This window comes from Arachis stenosperma, chromosome 3, assembly GCF_014773155.1.
Source record: "Arachis stenosperma cultivar V10309 chromosome 3, arast.V10309.gnm1.PFL2, whole genome shotgun sequence".
NCBI classification, from domain to species: Eukaryota; Viridiplantae; Streptophyta; class Magnoliopsida; order Fabales; family Fabaceae; genus Arachis; species Arachis stenosperma.
Genome location: NC_080379.1, coordinates 24,944,027 through 24,958,289, shown reverse-complemented (window position 1 = coordinate 24,958,289; position 14,263 = coordinate 24,944,027). Strand labels below are relative to the sequence as shown.

The window sequence follows — 14,263 nt, the reverse complement described above, 5'->3', positions numbered from 1 at the left end:
CAAAAATTTATAAGGAAAAGGCAAAGAAATGGCATGACAAGAAGTTGTCAACCAGAGTCTTTGAGCCAGGAGAAAAAGTTCTGCTCTTCAACTCTAGGCTCAAGTTGTTTCCAAGAAAACTTAAATCCCGGTGGAGGGGTCCGTATGTGATTACAGGAGTGTCACCATATGGATATGTTGAGCTTCAGGATATTGATTCTGACAAAAAGTTCATTGTTAATGGACAAAGAATCAAGCATTATCTTGAAGGCAATTTTGAGCAGGAATGCTCAAAACTGAGACTTGAGTGACTCTCAGTAAAGGTCCAGCTAAAGATAGTAAAGAAGCGCTTGTTGGGAGGCAACCCAGTCATTAGTAGGTCATATGTTTTGTTTTTACAGAGGCAAGTATCAAAAATGAAGGAATTCACAGAGTTACAGAAGGATTCAGTGCAAAAAGCAGAGAAAAAGAGCTTACTGGCGAAAAAACGCCAGTAAGGGGCATTTTGGGCGTTAAACGCCAGAATGGGCACCATTCTGGGCGTTTAACGCCAGTAAAGGTGCCATTTTGGGTGTTAAACGCCAGAATGGGCACCATTCTGGGCGTTTAACGCCAGGTGTGCAGCATCCTGGGCGTTTAGAAAAACGCCCAGTGACAAAGGGGATTCTGGCGTTTAACGCCAGCCAGGGCACCTGGCTGGGCGTTAAACGCCCAAAAGGGGCACCAAATGGGCGTTAAACGCCAGAATGGGTGCCATTCTGGGCGTTTAACGCCAGAAAGGTGGGGGACCAAGATTTTGTTTTCCAATCAAATTTTTTCAAACTTTCCTTTTCTTACCCATACTTTTCTACATAAACCCATCTCAACCTTTCATCATTCACTTTAAAATCCTCACAAATCAAAATCATTCTTCAAATCCCTCTCAAATCAATCCCAAATCTTATTCAAAAACTCACCCTTTTCTCAAATTCTCTCCATATCTTCTCAAATCTCTTTTCAATTTTTTCGAAATCTCCTTCCCCCCCTTATAAAAACACGTTCGGCCTCACCATTCCCCCACACCATTCAAATTTGCTCTTCTCCTCTCTCTCTTCTTTCCTTTCTTTGCTTGAGGACAAGCAAACCTCTAAGTTTGGTGTGCTTTTCCGTGATCACTAAGCCAAGATTCATCAAGGTCATGGCTCCTAAGGGAAAACAAACCAATTTAAGAGGAAAGAAAGAGAATAATCCAAAGAACCTTTGGAATCAAGAGAAGTTCTTAACCAAAGAACATGAAGACCATTATCACAAAATAATGGGTCTGAGGTCAGTGATCCCGGAAGTTAAATTTGATCTGAAAGAAGATGAATATCCGGGGATCCAAGAGCAAATTCGAAACAGAGGATGGGAAGTTCTAACCAATCCTGAGATAAAGGTTGGAAGGAATATGGTTCAGGAATTCTACTCAAATCTGTGGCTAACAGATAAGCAGAGAATGACTGGAACTGCTTACCATACCTACAGAACCATGGTCAGAGGGAAAGTTATGTACTTTCATCTGGACAAAATAAGAGAAATCTTCAAATTGCCTCAACTGCAAGATGATCCTGAATCCTTTAATAGGAGAATGGTGAGAGCAGATAAAGGGTTGGATCAAGTTCTAGAGGACATATGCCTCCTTGGAACTAAGTGGATAACCAATTCAAAGGGTGTCCCAAACCAACTCAAGAGGGGAGACCTCAAACCAATTGCAAGAGGTTGGCTAGACTTCATTGGGCGTTCCATACTGCCCACTAGCAACCGTTCTGAGGTCACCATCAAGAGAGCAGTGATGATTTATTGCATTATGCTTGGAAAAGAAGTGGAGGTTCATCATGTGATTGCTTGTGAGATCTACACAATTGCAAATAAGAATTCCACTGAAGCCAAATTGGCTTACCCAAGCTTGATCTCCTTGCTCTGTAAAGAGGCTGGGGTAAAGATGGGAGTAGATGAGTTCATACCCATTGAACATCCAATCACCAAGAAGTCAATGGAAGGACAAATGCAAGACAACTCTATCAAAAGGAGGGCGCAGGAGTTCCTCCCTGAATTCCCTGAAATTGGCTACTGGGCCAGCCTAGAAGCATCTATCAACAAGTTGCAAGAGACTATGGAGCAACTTAAGGAAGAACAGCAGAATCAGAACTGCATGCTTTGCAAATTGCTGAAGGAACAAGAGAAGCAGGGGCGTGAACTCCAAGAGTGGAAACGCCAAAAGCTCTCCTCTCAAGCTGAGGGAGCATCCACTTCTCAAAATCAAGGTTGTTGAGTCCTAACTCTGTGAAAACCTCTATCATTAGGAGCCTGGTTTAAATTTTTGTTTTCTATTTTTTTTTCTATTTTTAGTTTCATTTTATATCTATTTTTGAGTCTTATTCTTAATTCATAATTAATAAAATTTAAAGTTTATGCCTTAAAGCTATGAATGTCCTATGAATCCATCACCTTTCTTAAATGAAAAATGCTTTAATCACAAAAGAACAAGAAGTACAGGATTTCGAATTTATCCTTGAAACTAGTTGAATTAGTTTGATGTGGTGACAATAAATTTTGTCTTTCCGAATGAATGCTTGAACAGTGCATATGTCTTTTGAACTTGTTGTTTTGAGAATGTTAAATTTGTTGGCTCTTGAAAGAATGAGGAAAAAGGGGAACTGTTATTGAGGATCTGAAAAATCATCAAATTGATTCTTGAAGCAAGAAAAAGCAGTGAATACAAAAAAAAAATTTCGAAAAAAAAAAGAAGAAAAAGAAAAGGAAAGAAAAAGAAAGAAATAAAGTTGTGAACCAAGGCAAAAAGAGTGTGCTTAAGAACCCTGGACACCTCTAATTGGGGACTCTAGTAAAGCTGAGTCACAATCTGAAAAGGTTCACCCAATTATGTGTCTGTGGCATGTATGTATCCGGTGGTAATACTGGAAGACAGAGTGCTTTGGGCCACAGCCAAGACTCATACACTAGCTATGTTCAAGAATCATTATACTTAACTAGGAGAATCAGTAACACTATCTGAGTTCTGAGTTCCTAAAGATGCCAATCATTCTGAACTTCAAAGGATAAAGTGAGATGCCAAAACTGTTCGGAAGCAAAAAGCTACTGGTCCCGCTCATCTAATTGGAACTATGTTTCTTTGATATTCTGGAGTCTATAGTATATTCTCTTCTTTTTATTTTATTTTGATTTTCAGTTTCTTGGGGACAAGCAACAAATTAAGTTTGGTGTTGTGATGAGCGGATAATTTATACGCTTTTTGGCATTGTTTTTAGTATGTTTTTAGTATGATTTAGTTAGTTTTTAGTATATTTTTATTAGTTTTTAGTTAAAATTCACTTTTCTGGATTTTACTATGGGTTTGTGTGTTTTTCTGTGATTTCAGGTATTTTCTGGCTGAAATTGAGGGATCTGAGCTAAAATCTGATTTAGAGGCTGAAAAGGACTGCAGATGCTGTTGGATTCTGACCTCCCTGCACTCGAAGTGGATTTTCTGGAGCTACAGAAGCCCAATTGGCGCGCTCTCAATGGCATTGGAAAGTAGACATCCTGGGCTTTCCAGCAATGTATAATAGTCCATACTTTGCCCGAGATTTGATGGCCCAAACCGGCGTTGCAAATCAGCCTCAGAATTTCCAGCGTTTAACGCTGGAACTGGCATAAAAATTGGAGTTAAACGACCAAACTGGCATGAAAGCTGGCGTTTAACTCCAGAAAAGGTCTCTACACATGAAAGCTTCAATGCTCAGCCCAAGCACACACCAAGTGGGCCCGAAAGTGGATTTTTCTGTCATTTACTCATTTCTGTAAACCTTAGGTTACTAGTTCACTATTAATAGGATCTTTTGACATTGTATCTGTACCTCATGACACTTTACACGTTTCTTTGTGTACCTTCCACAGCATGAGTCTCTAAACCCCATGGTTGGGGGTGAGGAGCTCTGCTGTGTCTTGATGGATTAATGCAATTACTACTGTTTCTTATTCAATCATGCTTGCTTCCGTTCTAAGATATCACTTGTTCTTAACTCGGATGAATGTGATGATCCGTGACACTCATCATATTCTCAACTATGAACGCGTGCCTGACAACCACCTCCGTTCTACCTTAGATCGAGTAGATATCTCTTGGATTCTTTAACCGGAATCTTCGTGGTATAAGCTAGAACTGATGGCGGCATTCAAGAGAATCCGGAAAGTCTAAACCTTGTCTGTGGTATTCTGAGTAGGATTCAATGATTGAATGACTGTGATGAGCTTCAAACTCCTGATGGCGGGGCGTTAGTGACAGACGCAAAAGAATCACTGGATTCTACTCCGGCCTGATTGAGAACCGACAGATGGATAGCCGTGCCGTGACAGGGTGCGTTGAACATTTCCAATGAGAGGATGGGAGGTAGCCACTGACAATGGTGAAACCCTACATATAGCTTGCCATGGAAGGAGCCTTGCGTGTTTGAAGAAGAAGAAAGTAAGAAAGCAGAGATTCAGAAGACAGAGCATCTCCAAAACCTCAACCTGTTCCCCATTACTGCAAAACAAGTACTTATTTCATGTTCTTTTGCTTTTCACAATCAATCCTGATAATTTCTGATATCCTGACTAAGATTTACAAGATAACCATAGCTTGCTTCAAGCCGACAATCTCCGTGGGATCGACCCTTACTCACGTAAGGTATTACTTGGACGACCCAGTGCACTTGCTGGTTAGTTGTGCGGGATTGCAAAAGTGTGATTGCAATTTCGTGCACCAGAGGAAAATGGTTCAGATGCCTAGATTTGTCTCCTAAAACTGCTGTTGTCTACTCTTTTTTTTTTGTCTCATGAAAACTGTTTCTTTTGTTACTTTTGAACTAATTTTTATTATCTTGGATGACTGTAATAACTTTAACTACTGATGCACTCACTTTCATTTATTTTGGTGTTTAAACTATGAATTAACACTTTCTTGCAGGTTTTAAGGTGCAGACTTTACTGGATTTTGTCTATGCTCCACCCTTGATGACAAAAGGGGGAGTAATAGCTTGAGTAGTAGCTTGAATCTTGATTGTTGCTACTGTTTTTTGTGAATTCTGACTACTACTGAAGTTTATTATGCATTCTAATTACTATTGTTATGGTCATTTTCTTGAAAAATAAATTTGATACTTGCTGCTGTGAAAGCTTGATAAGGCTATGATCAAGTTAACTTAACCTTACCTTACAAGTTTTGTTGCTTTATCATGCATTAGTTAAAATTGATGCTCTATTTTGATGTTGATATAATATGTTCAGTATTGGGCTGGATATGTGTTGCTAGTTATGTAATATCCCTTAGTTAAGTTGAATTGTGTAGTTCTTTATTGTGTTCTCTATAAGGATAATAAATAGAAAAGAAGAAGAGAACATAAATCCAGAGGGAGCTACTCTTAAAAGGGAAAGGATGAGCAACATAAAAGCAAGTAACATCATTCAAAGGAAAGTTTCTTAACTTAAATAAAATTCTTCTCCCTTTAATCATTGTTTTAATTATGTTTGTCATCAAGGGGGAGATTTTTGAGTTAAGAAATTAACTAAATTAATTAATGATGACAAACATTATTTTTGAGAAATTATCTAACTAATGTTAATTATTTGTGATTAAGTGTTGTAGGCCAAAATTGATATACAAAGGCAGCCCAAATTGAATGAAAACAAAAACAAGGCTGGTGGGCTACAAATAAATAGAAGCCCAAAGGAATCAAGGAAATGAAATCAGATGGGCCAAGAAAATCAAACGGATTGCATGAATCAAACCAATCCAAGCCCGTATCCATCACTCCAAGCTGATCCCTCCAAATTGTTCTCACCCAATGCAACATTCACTTTTTGATGTCTAGGTCAGAACTCTGAGAAAGAGAGAGAGAGCTTAGTTCCTAAGCTATTCAAAGAAGAAGAAAGAAAGAGAAGGTTAGGCAAGAAAGGCAGAGGTCAAATCAGCAAAATCAAACCAAATCAAGCTAAGGCAAAGGTTAAATGTAACACATTTTCTATTGCATGCATATTGCTTTCTTCTCTTCTTCCCAACTCTCTGTCAGTCCGAAATGGGATAAATGGGAAAGATAATCTATGCTTCCACTGCTATGCATCTACGGTCACAAGTGTGTCTTGGAGACCGAGTAGTTTCTTAATGGCCAAGATCTGGGTTTACCATTGAAGATGTCTGTTTCTGTTGATCTGTGTCTTTCGGTCAACAAGAGAAGGTCAGAAGCAAAGTTCCTATTTTGAGGATTAATGGAAAAAAGTGAACGACTGAGTTGGTGAAGCACAAACCTCAAGAAGTTGACCTAGAGAGAGCAACTCAGCAACATGCAAGGAGATAAAAAAAGATTTTTTATCATTCAGAAGTCAAGGAGAGATAACCAGTGTTCTTGAGGTGTATGTTCTGAGAAAAGGTCTTTGAAGAAGTTCATCTAACTAGACAGTATTTCCTAATCAAAGGAGCATTCCGCCAGAATGAAAAACTAAATTAGAGGCTAGCAAATCTGGTTTATCACATAGCAAAGAGGCTGTTGAAGAAGTCAATCTCCTTCATGTTTTACTGATTGTAATTTCTTTTTAATGTTTATCTTTTTGTAATTTCTTGAGTGAAAAGGCATAATGAGAGAGCTCAAGTAAAAGCCAATGAGTGAAAAGAGGCCGAGTGATACACTTGATAGAAAAGCCTAGAGTTGTTTCAGATTTCTTTAGGTAAATCTGTGTCTTGTATCTAGTACCATTGAGGTATTCATTTCTTAGTTGGGTGAGCACTAAGAGTGAAGAGTAAGGTATTAGCATAGCCAAAGTCAAGTTAGGTTAGAACTTGAGTGTAAAAGAATTGTGTCAATCCTATGGAATTGGTGTATGTAATACTTTAACTATAGTGGAAATTCCACCACTATTGTGGTGGAGACTGGACGTAGGTTGCATAGCACAAGGCAACCGAACCAGGATACATGATGGTGTTAGCTTTTCTCTTCTCTGCTCTATCCTGTTTTCTGATATTCATGAGATAAATGAAATTGTCTCATAAATTTCCTGCTGTTAAGTTCAAACAGATTCAGACTGCAAGCTTGGTTTAAAAGGGTATGTTCATTAAACTAGAAGAAGGTCATAGATTCAACCCCGCTTCTCTAAGTCTTCTACAACCTTCATGTTCCTTCGAAGGGATGCCTTCCAGGAGATCGGTCGCGAGAGTGATTCTCGTCGGAGGGGGTTGGCTACCGCTTTCGAGAGGTCCATGTGCTCAGCCTACTCATAAGGCAACCCCTTGTCATTTGCTGTTCGCACCTTCTCCTAGCTCATCCTCCGGGTGGAGGAAAGCCTCCATCCTCAGCACGCGTCAGGTCCCCACAGATGGCACCATTCTTTGGTAGTTCGCTAAGTCGGTTGGTTGTTAGGTGTTAAAAGAGGGATCAAAACCTGAGTGCAAGTTCTGAGGCGGAGAGCTACGCCAGTGAATCGTTCGTTGGTCGGCGGGATGGAGCCATCTGCAAGGACACTCCAATGCTTAAGTTAATGTTCGTACGATGAAGTGGCTAGGTTAAGGTAATGATGACGTACCTAGGGAGAAAGGTAGATCCCTCTCCCTTATCCTTATTCGTTCGAGTGGGCCATTCTTCTACTAAGGCCTAACCTTTCAAAAGTTTTTGCCAGCTGTTGAGATCTTCCTGGAGAAGATTGGGTCACATGGAAGGTGTCTAGTCATACGGAAAGAACATGTGTCCGCTTGGTAGACCTTCGTTTCTTATTGGGTTAGGCCAAAACATATTTTATTAATCTTTATTGTATAAAATTTGTAAAATTATATATATTAATTATATGTTGTTTAGATTTGATTTATTTTGGTTAGTTTAGGATTATATTTAAATTTTTAAAATAGACTTAATAAAATATTAGAGTTAGGTTCAAATCTAACAAAATTCTGCTTGATTTATACAGAATTCTAAATATCCATGAATATAGCAGCAAAGTTGAATTAAGTTGAGTTAAATCAAGTGAAGTTTAAGTTTGACTTATAAAAATTAAATTTATTTCATTAATAATTAAGTCTAATTATAAATTTTATATTTGACTGACCTAAAATTCAGGAGTTAACTTGAGTTCACAAATTACTTCAAAATATAAACATAAACATTTTGCACTCTTTTATCGTATACAATTCTGTTTGGTTCATTATATACTCATTCATGCATTTCTCCATTTAATTTACAAGAATAGATAAGAAATATGTTAACGAAATTATAGTTTATATTAAATAGTGTTTTCATGCTCACCTCAAAGTTAGGAGTTCGAGTTTTACTCCTAACTTAAAAAAGCGATACATTAAAATATAGATATTTTACTTTTATATACTTAATAAATATGTATGTTAGATACATTAAAATATAAAATAAATAAATATATATTAATAACTAATTTAATATATGAAGTTAAATTTAGTTTTAAGTTTGATTCACAAATTTATAAACTTAATTTATTAAATAATTAATGAATTAAACTCAGGCTTAGCTTAGCTCACGAGCTCATTTGATAATTAATATATGCATGCCATGTTCTTAAAAGCCACATATTTAGGACTACAGGAGTACAAAAATAATAGTGCCAAGCCTTACACGTGAATTTTTAAGGAAACACATAAATTGTTTTTATCTACGCTATAAAGATACACACTCAAGAAGCTTCATTAGCCTTAAAAGTTTCACATCAAGATAGTTCAAAGTGGATAAGGGCAAGGTAATGTATGTGACCCAGCATCATTAATTATATACAAGACAATTTATCTAGTCCTATAATAAGTCCCAGGTTTGCTTAATCAAGCTTCAAAACAAAGTGGTACTCCAATATTAGTTTTGTAACACTTTTTAAATAGTGGAGTATCATGGAGAACTTAGAATTTTCAGAGCCAGTGAGTCCTAGTGGAAGATACTTCAACACCCCTTTGCTATGTGCATATGTTTTTGGGTTCTTGGAATCAGAAATTCCAATTGATGACTCTCAAACTATGCATTTGTTCAAAGATGTCTTTCTACCTATCAATCCACGCTTTTCCTCCATAATGGTCTTAACCTCGCTCTTTTTTCATTCGTGTTATTGATCGACTACTCTTTTTCTTTTTTCTTTTTTTGAGGTTTATCCTATTTGTTAATTTTTAATAAAACCTTTTTCGGTCGGCTTATTTATATGATTTGGGTTTAAATGTATTATTCAATAGTTATGTATAAAAAAAGTTTTTTTTTTCAAATTAATTTTAATGCACTAATAATAATAATATTATTTGATCATATATACTTATTATTTGTTTTTAAGACAATCAAGTTAATGGGTGATTATTGAGTCAAGGTGTCTATGCGAGGATAGATAATTAAATATTTTTATAAAATCATTGTTTATACATAGAACGAAATTGAATTATTTTTTTTTCCGTTTTACATATTTACTTTGTACTTATATTATGTGTATGTATATACTTGAAATCAGGTGAGAGATGAAGATGGAGAAATGAGGTGGAAAAAAGTGGAGGTGAAGGCAGAGGAGCACATAAAAGTTCCCATATTCCCAAAAAATGAGTCATCACAATTCTATGATGAATACTTTGATGAATATGTATCAAGAATATTAATGGAAAAAACCCCTCAAGATAAACCACTATGGGAAGTTCATGTGATCAAATACCCAACGACAAGTGCTAAAGGCACCTTAATATTCAAACTCCACCATGCTCTTGGAGATGGTTACACCCTTGTAGGTGCTCTACTCTCTTGCCTTCAAAGAGCTGATGACCCTTCTCTTCCCTTGACCTTTCCCTCGCGCCGGCCGAATGAGTCGGCCGTGCGCGCCAAGAAGGGATTCTTCAGGAGGATCCCTTCGGCCGTATTTTCGGTATTTAACTCTATCTCGGATTTTGGATGGAGTGTGGTGAAGAGCTCAATGGTGGAAGATGACAAGAGTCCTATAAGGAGTGGAGAGGAAGGTGTTGAGAATCAACCTTGTGTCTTAACAAACATATCATTCTCTTTGGATCATATTAAAAAGATAAAGTCCATGCTTGGTGTGGTAAGTTTATATAATGTGTTAAAGTTTATTTCAAGTTATTTCAGTCATATAATCTTAAAATTAAAATGATAATTAAGTTTTAAAACTTTTCACTCATTATTGGAGACATTAAAGAGTTTTTTTTTTTTTTTTGATTAAAGAGTTTATTGTTAGCTCTATAAGATGGATGTTACTTACCCACAGGGTTATATTATTCATCAATATTAATAAATATATAAATTTATTGTTGTATTTATGTCTACTATTATACTTTTTTAAATTTATAGCTAATAATAATATGATTGTGTGTTCGTTTTGTTTGTTTGTAATTTGAAGACGCTGAACGATGTGATTACTGGGGCAATTTTCTATGGGATTAGGCTATACATGGAAGAACTGAACAGCGAGAAGGGAAGAAGAACAAAGTCAACAGGATTGGTTTTACTTAGTACTAGGAACATTGGAAGCTACCAATCAATTCAAGAAATGATGAAACCAAATTCAAGATCTCCATGGGGGAATCACATTGCTTTCTTGCACGTTTCAATCCCTAAGCTAACCCAATCAAGCCTTTCCAATCCCCTTCAATTTGTTTGGAAAGCACAGAAGATTATCAAGAGGAAGAGAAATTCTTTCACTGTTTTTCTCATTGAGTGGCTTCTTGATTTGGAGCTTAAACTAAGAGGACATGAGGTATAATAAATTTTTCAAACATACCTAATGTTTATGGATATTTTAAATAATTTATATTTTTATTATTAAACTTGTTTTTATTCAATTTCTTTATATGTTAAAAAATAATAGTATAGAAAATATTTTAAGTGTTAATCCTAGGCATTACTCATGTATTACACACCCATACAACACACTCGCACACACTACATGAGTTCATGGGAGTTGAACCCAGGTGCAGCTACTTGCGAGGCAGCAGATCCTGCCGCTAGTACCAAGCCTCGACTGCTAGTTATTTTATAATTGAAATTAACTAATAAAATTATTGAATAATGTCTGGGCTAGCATAATCTAATTATGAATGTTTTTTTTAGTGGCAAGACTATTGACACGTGACCCAATTTTATGTTGTTGTTGTTGTTGTTGTAGGCAGTTGCAAAACATATTTATGGGACACTAAAAAATGCAAGTGTGGTAATATCGAACTTGATTGGGCCAGTTGAACCTATGGCGTTGGCAAATCATCCTTGTAAAGGCTTGTACTTTACAATGACTGGTGGACCTGAGGTTATTACTATCATCTTTCTCTCCTTTTCTTTCATTCAATTTTGCCCTAAATAGTGTTAATGTTTGGTTCAACCTTTGAGTTTGTTGTCAATAATATACAACAAATCTAAACCATTAATCTTATATAGAAATTTGAACTTATATATAAGAATTTTGTATGCAGACAAAATTATTAAAATTTGATGTATATACTATTAACACTAATTCATCCATTTAATAGGGAGAGTATAGTTAAGACTTAAGCGAAAGTGACTCATTTTCTCTTAATTATGTGTTAAGCATTTGATTTCCATTTTCTGTGTGAAAAAATTTTATGGTTTTAGATCAACTGTTTTTTTAGTTAAAATACTTTTTATAAATGAATAGTGGACTAATTAACCTAGTTAAGAGTAGTAATAAAAAAGTTTTTTGTAATTTAGAAATGAGTGTCAAAAAAATTATCTACAAATTTTTCACAAATAAAAGAGATTGGCAAAGAATATAAGTATTTAGAAGAGATATCGTATTTTTGCAGAGTATATAGTAAGTATACATTTTAAATCTTAAACCTTAAATTCTAAACTCTATTAAGTACGTCTTTATTTTGTTGAATAAAATCTTTATTTTAAGTTATTGTTTATTTTATAATAAATTTTACTTTATTGTACCGAGCTCCTTTTTTTAAAAAACAAAAAAAAACAAAAAAAGAAAAAACAACCTGGTTAAGAGTGGATATTCCAATCATCCATCCATTCCGATTGTTAGTAATGACTAGATTTATTACAATGTAAAATTTCAAAAGTGGAGAAAAAAAAAGGAAGAGAGTAAAAGAAAAAGTGTGGGTTCTGTTATGTTGTTGACATATTATCTTCTTTGTCATTACAGAGTATCAATATTGCAATTATGAGCTATACAAGAACATTAAGGGTTACCTTAAAAACACAGAAAGGCTTCATCGATGAAAAGTTGTTCAAAGCATGCATGGTCAACGCTTTTGAAGCCATATCCAAAGCAGCAATGGAGATGCCTCGAAGCAAAGGTTAAACCTACCTACCAAGGAGGGAAACAAAGCTAAGAAGCCTTAAATCATTTGGGACTTTTCTTTTATTAAGTATAATTGCAACAATCAAAAGATATCCAAATTAATGTTCAATTTCAATTGTGTCAGCTAATAGATGCGTTAAAACGTATTTTAATATTTTTTATAGGACCTAAATATATTTTTTTATATGACACAAAATTATAAAATCAAATATAATTTAGTAGTTAAAAATTGGATGTATATTTTTATAAGCTAAATGTATCATATATTTGATTTTATAGAATAAATGTGTATGATAAATAAAAAACGGCAGATACAAAGATGTATTCCCAAATTAAATATCAATTTTCTAATTCAAATACTTATACCATGAAGAGAAAAGGCATTTAGAGAGATGAAAGAATTGAAAGATAAGGAAAAAGTGTATTGCTCTTTTGGTCGTGCTCTATAGTATTTTAGTGCACAATGCAATTCTAGTATGTTGTGTTATAAAATAACTAAATAAATAAATAAGGAAGAGGTAACAAATAAAGAAATATAAAGAGAGAGATATTAATAGTGTAGAAAAAAAGAGGAGAATGTTTATTATTGTTGTGTGTAATCAATGTAGGTTTAACTTTCTATTTATACATGTACAAGAGTCTTTTTTATCTCTTTCATTAAATGTAATCTCCTTGGTAATATGGCACTTCACTATAGAAAAGTTGAGCCATTCAAGTCATACATGGTCAATGGTCATCCATATTGTAACACTCCTCCTTGGATGACCATTAAGGATTATGCCTCGTTAAAATCTTATTAAAGAAAAACTCAGTGGGAAAAATCCTTAGTGAAAAAAAAAGAGTACAATATCCTTTAGTGATGGGACTGACTCATTAAAAACTTTGTCAACAAAAATCCAATGGGAAAAAACCTGACCAAGAAAAAAAGAGTACAGTCTCCCCCTCTTGCCGACATCATTTAATATCTCGAAATCGGCGCATCCCAATCTCATGTACCAATCTTTCAAAGGAAGATTTTGGGAGTGACTTTGTGAATAAATCTGCCAGATTATCACTTGAGCAAATCTGTTGGACATCAATTGTCCCTTGATTTTGAAGATCATGAGTGAAGAAGAATTTGGGAGAAATATGCTTTGTTCTATCGCCTTTAATATATCCGCCCTTAAGTTGAGCAATGCATACTGTATTATCTTTAAACAGGACAGTTGGAGCTATCTTATGATCAATTAGTCCACATGATGACAGAATATATTGAATCACACTCCTCAGCCAAAAACACTCGTAACTAGCTTCATGTATTGCTAGTATTTCAGCATGATTAGAGGATGTTACTGCAATCATCTGTTTCGTTGACCTCCATGATATAGTTATACCACCATATGTGAATAGGTATCCTATTTGAGATCTCCCTTTGTGTGAATCAGACAAGTATCCAGCATCTGCATAGCCAACTAATAGTGACTTGGATTCATAGGGATAAAATAATCCCATATCAACCATTCCATGAAGATATCGAAAGATTTGTTTGATTCCACTCCAATGTCTTCTGGTTGGAGAGGAACTATACATTGCTAGTAAATTCACCGCGAATGATATGTCAGGTCGTGTATTATTAGCAAGATACATTAGCTCTCCAATGGCACTAAGATATGGTACTTCAGGACCAAGGATATCTTTATTCTCTTCTTTTATAGTTTTTATAATTGTTGTAATCTCTTCAGGAATCCCAATGATATTTAAATCATCAACGTACACAGCAATTATAATGAACCCAAATGCAGATTTTTTATAAAAACGCATGGGCAGATATCATCATTCTTGAATCCGTTTCTGGGCAGATACTCAGTAAGACGATTATACCACATTCGTCCAGATTGCTTCAAACCATATAAAGATCTTTGCAATTTGACTGAGTATAATTCTTGCAAATATTCATTGGATGGTTTAGATATTTTTAGTCCTTCAGGGACTTTCATAT

At 35.3% G+C, this 14,263-nt stretch overlaps 1 protein-coding gene across 1 annotated transcript; it reads left to right on the top strand.

The window, feature by feature from the left end:
• The first annotated feature begins 8,821 nt into the window (after positions 1-8,821).
• On the top strand, positions 8,822-12,904 carry LOC130968073 (wax ester synthase/diacylglycerol acyltransferase 4-like). The gene is made up of 5 exons (XM_057893156.1): positions 8,822-9,049; positions 9,469-10,044; positions 10,360-10,716; positions 11,125-11,262; positions 12,127-12,904. Exons 1-5 carry the CDS (start codon positions 8,870-8,872, stop codon positions 12,283-12,285), a joined length of 1,410 nt encoding a protein of 469 aa, XP_057749139.1. The 5' UTR covers positions 8,822-8,869; the 3' UTR covers positions 12,286-12,904.
• The last annotated feature ends 1,359 nt before the right edge of the window (positions 12,905-14,263 follow it).